At 52.6% G+C, this 5,841-nt stretch overlaps 1 protein-coding gene across 1 annotated transcript; it reads right to left on the minus strand.

The window, feature by feature from the left end:
* Window positions 1-1,010: 1,010 nt before the first annotated feature.
* LOC135326314 (olfactory receptor 14A16-like) lies at window positions 1,011-3,836 on the minus strand (the record flags this gene model as incomplete). The annotated part of the gene is made up of 2 exons (XM_064504195.1): window positions 3,764-3,836; window positions 1,011-1,531 (listed from the first exon to the last, which is right to left on the minus strand). Coding segments are annotated over exons 1-2 (594 nt in total), but the record flags the coding sequence as incomplete, so codon positions are not given.
* Between the last annotated feature and the right edge of the window lie 2,005 nt (window positions 3,837-5,841).

Raw genomic sequence — 5,841 nt, forward strand, 5'->3', positions numbered from 1 at the left:
CTGCAGAGGACCCAGGAGAGGGCTCATCCTCCCAGGGGTCACAGCAGGGTGTCCAATCCTCCAGCTAGGCATGGAGCCTTGCCTGGGTGTGACTTCTGGGGTAAGGACCAGCACACAGGGTGGGCGAGATTGTCGCAAGGACATGTGGGGACAGCAGCAAACTGATGTAGCTCCTGGGTCTGGCTTCCTTCAACGCAAGCTCTGACAAAGGGTCCCAGCCTTCTTTTTGGTGCCACCCGTCAGGAGGGATGGTACCTGGGTTTAGCACTTTATATTTAGGTGACTCCATGTTGGAGGAGCTCTTCCTTTGTGAGGTTCCCCTCACTGCCTGCACGAGGCACACGCTGTCCCAGGAGATCTCCTGTGCTCTCCTGGCAGCTTCAGCTTCCCCTCCAGAAGGACAGGCATCTGACACTGGGCCCTAACATGTGGCACAGCTCTGGGTATGCAAATCCAGGACCATTCATTCCCTCCACTGTCACTGGACACCCATGGGGGAGTCCTAAACCCAGCCCTTGGTCTCTAAGAGATCATTGCATGATTATGAGCTTTTTGCTCCTGAACCATGGACAACCCTATGCAGTATGCCCTTCTAGGGTACAATTCCTTGGGCCTATTCTTGACACCAGCTTTGGAAGAAGAGCCAGCCTTCAAGCACTGCACTAGGAAGAACCTACTTTATTGCAGAGATACTCTGAGGGAGTCAGCTCTGCAACAGTGTTAGACACAATGTAATGTGGGCATCAGGTGAGACAGATCAGTCTCAGTAAAGGTGGAATGAATCCAAGCATTTGTGTAGCAACATGATTACAACTACTACTAATAATAGTAAAAATAGTAATAATAAAAAGTGAACAAACAATGCTTAGTTCTGGTATGGGATAGAGCGGGAGTCATTTGTGTAGAGCAATGGCAATGTTACCACTACTGAAAAATGTCCATGAAATCACTTTCCTCAGGGCATTCTTGAGCTCCTTGTTCCTCATGCTGTAGATGAGGGGGTTCAGAGTTGGAGGCACCACTGAATACAGAACAGCCAGCACCAGATCCAGAGATGGGGAGGAGATGGAGGGGGGCTTCAGGTAGGCAAAAAATGAGGTGCTGACAAACAGGGAGACCACGGCCAGGTGTGGGAGGCACATGGAAAAGGCTTTGTGCTGGCCCTGCTCAGAGGGGATCCTCAGCACAGCAGTGAAGATCTGCACGTAGGACATCACAATGAAAATGAAACACCCAAACACTAAACACGCACTAACCACAATAACCCCAGCTTCCCTTATGTAGGAGTCTGAGCAGGAGAGCTTAAGGATCTGGGGGATTTCACAGAAGAACTGGTCCACTGTGTTGCCTTGGCAGAGTGGTATTGAAAATGTGTTCCCAGTGTGCAGAACACCATGGAGAAAACTACTGCCCCAGGCAGCTGCTGCCATTTTGACACAAGCTCTGTTGCCCATGAGGGTCCCATAGTGCAGGGGTTTGCAGATGGCAACGTAGCGGTCATAGGCCATAACTGTGAGAAGAGAATACTCGGCTGCGAACAAGAACGCAACAAGGAAGAGCTGGGCAGCACATGCTGAGTAGGAAATGGCCCTGGTGTCCCTGAGGGAATTGGCCATGGATTTGGGGACAGTGGTGGAGATGGAGCCAAGGTCGAGGATGGAGAGGTTGAGGAGGAAGAAGTACATGGGGGTGTGGAGGTGGTGGTCGCAGGCTACAGCTGTGATGATGAGGCCATTGCTCAGGAGGGCAGCCAGGTAGATGCCCAGGAAGAGTGAGAAGTGCAAGAGCTGCAGCTCCCGTGTGTCAGCGAATGCCTGGAGGACGAAGTCATTGAGGGAGCTGCCGTTGCACATTTGGCTATCGCCAGGCATGGGGGAACTGTCCAAAGGAGAAAAGACATTGAGAAATTAGGACAGAATCTTCAAGCAAAAAATCCCCCAAATGTTGCAATTCTCATACAACTGCCCACATTACATCTCTCTTTCCTAGAGGATCTTTGTGCAGCTCCCTTGCTTCAGTTCCACTTTGCAGTGGCTGAATGTGCTGCTGTGAGGAGCAGAGGCTTCTACCCGTGGGCTCCAGAGGAGTCCGTCCTGCTGTGCAGCAGTGGGAACAGTGGAATAGGGGTGACTAGCTCTGATACTCACCATTTCCGTCAGCTGAAATACACTCGTCACTCGTAGAAGGGCTTTTCAGTGTCTTCACTCCCCATTCTAAAGAATGAGGTTTGAGGAACAGAGCTTTAGGGATTTTTTCTTTTCTCTGAGATGTCCTTGTCACCCCTGGGCAGTGTTCCTCAAAGGCAGAAATCCTTGGCATTTCTACTGTGAGTCCTGAGAAAAATGGATTCACTGTCCCTTGTTGCAGCGTGAGGACATCTCGTCTGTCTATTAGTCTTGTTCCCAACTGTCCTGTGCTCCCCTCGTTGATCTGGTGGATGATCGCACTTATATGTTGCCCTAAAAGGAAACCAGCCACTGCTGAGAACAGAGGACTCCACTTTCAAAGTGCAATCTCCAAATTTCTCTCCCTTTCTCCAGGCACCAGAGGGAGGTCTCCACACTCCCCTTCTAGCCAAGGACACACTGGGCTCTTTTCAGATGCCCATATACAGCCTCCCACCATCATCTCCATGCTCTCTGCATCTCTGTACTGTCTTCACAGCCTCTCAGGTATCACAGCTATGCTATGAGACAGCAGTGCCTTTCTGGGGGGCCGCTCGCAGCCTGGCAGGACACCACAGGGAAACAGTCAAAGGACCAGCAGGACTGAAGATGGGCTCTCCTTAAGGGAGGATCAGCTCATTTCCCAACCCCACAGACGGCATTTCCTGGAGCTGCACTGCTTAGGAGGGGGCTGTGGACCCCTCACTTCCATGCAGACCCCTCTGCTGCCCAACTCGCAGTGGTGGTGTCTGAACTGCAGCTGAAAACCCATCCACCCCGGAGCACCTGAGAGAAGAACAGGGGCAGCATGGACAGCAGAGGAAACAAGGAGCAACACCATGATCCTGCTTCCAAGGGAGGCAAGGAGAGAGACAGAGGGACACTTGGGAAAGCCTTCACCTAACCCTGCTGGGCATGCCACCTGGCAGATGGTGACATTGCAGGGCAGCAACTCTCAGCCCCTTTGTCGGGCAGCACTAAATGGGCCCCTGGCAGGAGAGATGCCCCTCTCTTCTGCTGGAGGTCTGGCTGCAGAGGAGGCAGCTCATGGCCTGGACTCCACGGCTGTCAGGGCAGAGGCTCTGCTGGGTGCAAGCAGAGACGTGGGGGGCTTCCTCAGGGCAATGTGTTTGCATTGGAGGGACTGACCATGACTTGCCCAAATCCATCCTCCCACGATGATTCTGTTAGCAGTTCTCTCTCCTTCCTTGCCTGTCTCTGCTGCCTGGAGCAGTCCCTGCTGGGACCTTTCTGTTTCCCAGCATCTTTTCCCAGGCAGTGCTCACAGACCGCATCACACCTTTTGTGTGCTCAGATCTGCCCGACAGAAACCTCCCGGGACAGTGCACTGTCCAGAGGCATCTCTGTGCCTGCAGTTCGTAAGGAGCAGGTACCATAAACCCAAGGGAGACCACACAGCTGATGCTGATGCTGATGCTGTCTGTAGGTGGAGGTGGGGCTGAAGGGGTTTGCTGAGCTTTCTCCCAGACCTCCTGATCTCTGAGAGGGGAGGTGTGTGAGTCCCACTTCCTTGCCAAAACAGAAAACTCTCCTTTTTTCTCCCTGCCAAAATTAGGGAGAAAACCAAAAGCACCAACACCAGAAGGAGAGCTCCTTCCCTTGGGAGTAGCCCTTCTCTTGATCTTCCTCTTGAAAGGACCCCTTGGACATGTCGTGTGCATGAGCTAGAGCTGTAAGCAGCCTTGACCCACACGGCACCCTCTTGATGGGAGAAGGAACCTGCCTGGCCGGGGCTCAATCCTGTCATGCAGAACTTCTCCCCACAGCACTGACCCTCACAGGCAGCAGAGTCACTGCCCCAGGCACATAGCACCATGCGGCACAGGGATAATGCTCTGACTCACGAACCTGGGTAGACCTGTGTGCACACCCCAGCTTCACACCCCTGCATCCATCCCTGGGAGAAAGGAGCAGGATGCCCTGTCCCTGCTCTGAAGCACCTCCTCCTCCTGCTACGCCCTGGATAATCCAGGAGAGAGAGCATTAAAAATCCTCTCAGCCATGGTATGGGCTGGGTTCAGAAGACCCCTCCAGGAAAATCGGGAGCATTGCCCTGCAGCCAGAGACTTACTGTGTCAAGGGCTGTGAAGATTTCTCCCAGAACGAGCTCTCCTCTGTCCTCCCACTCCACACTGCCTTGCAATTTTCTCTGCCTTCTCTCATCTCATGTCAGCAGCAGCAGGCAGCACCCACAGCCCTGCTGCTCTTTGCAGAGGAGCTGCTCCTGCACACAGCTGTGTCTGGGCAGTGCTGCCAGGTTGCCATGAGCTCCCTCCATCCCAGGAGCCTGGCCCCACTCAGGAGCAGAGGCCCAGCTGAAGATACAAATGTCTCTGTCCCTTGTGCTCCGCCCTCCTGGGAAATGTTCACCACAACTGGTGGGGGATCCCAGGGGAGGCAGCTCTCAAGGGCCCAGGAGATCAGCAAAGCAAGCAGGTCTTTAAGGACAGACCTGCCAAGCACAAGGATGGGCCATCCCGATACTCACTAAAACTAGCAGACACCTCAGGGACCAACTTGACTCTACAGGGAACTCACATCTTAGCTCCAGGGTAATAGGGAAGCATACAGCAGGGCAAAGAAGCCTGAGGCAAAGGAGGAATTTAGAAATGTTGTCCAGCATCATAGGCTTGGTGTTAGGGAAGAAAAAGCTCCCCTACGATTGACCCTTGCAGGGGATGTCAAGGGCATGCAGATGAGCTGCTATTGCTCCAGTAAGAATGAAAGAACAAGAAGGAAAATGTGGCCTCACTGCTGAATGGGACAGGGAATCTTGTAGCAGCAGATGCAGATAGGTCTGTGGGACTCAAGCCCTTGTTAGCTTCTGTTTCCACAGGCAAGGTCTCCTGGGCTGTTGTGCCTTGAGTCAGGACTCCAGAGGAGAAAAGCAGCCAATGGTGGATGAGGTTAGTGAGGGATTCCTTGTGAGAACTCAAACTACACCAGTCAGTGGGGTCAGATGGGCTGCATACGAGGATGCAGTGAGAGCTGACTGCTGTCACTGCAAGGCCACTCGCTACCATCTTTGCAAGGTTGTGGAGATGGGGTGAAGTCCCAATGACTGGAGAAAGGCAAATGTTGCATCCATCTTCAAAAACAGCCACAAGGACAACCTGGGGAGCTGCAGGCAGTGCAGCCTCACTTTGGTGAGGAGTGAGTCATGGAATGAATCCTCTCAGATCACATTTCTGGGCACATGAAGGAGAAGAAGGTGCCTGGGAACACGTAGCATGGATTTACCCAGGGAAGATTGTGCCACACCAACCTGATTGCCTGCTATGAATAAATAACTGCATCTGTGGATGGAGAAGAGTCAATGTCTTTTACCCAGACTTCAGCAAGGTGTTTGACATTGTCTCCCTCAATATTCTTGCATGCACATTAAAACTTTATAGGCTAGAAAACTAGACAATTGGATGGATGAAAAGCTGCTTGGATGGTCAGGCTCAGAGGGCAGTGGTGAATGGGTAGCACTCTTCCTGGAGAAGTGGAGCATCACTGATCTCTCCAGAAACTTGTCTTGTTTATCATCAGTACTAGTTACATGCAGAAGGCAACACTCATCACGCTTCTGGATGCCCCCAAACTGGAGGCGGGGGACCCAGTCATATGCTTGAGGGCTGCCATTCAGAGGGAGCTAGACAGGCAGGAGGAA

The sequence above is a fragment of the Dromaius novaehollandiae genome, unplaced genomic scaffold, assembly GCF_036370855.1.
Source record: "Dromaius novaehollandiae isolate bDroNov1 unplaced genomic scaffold, bDroNov1.hap1 HAP1_SCAFFOLD_27, whole genome shotgun sequence".
Taxonomy (NCBI): domain Eukaryota; kingdom Metazoa; phylum Chordata; class Aves; order Casuariiformes; family Dromaiidae; genus Dromaius; species Dromaius novaehollandiae.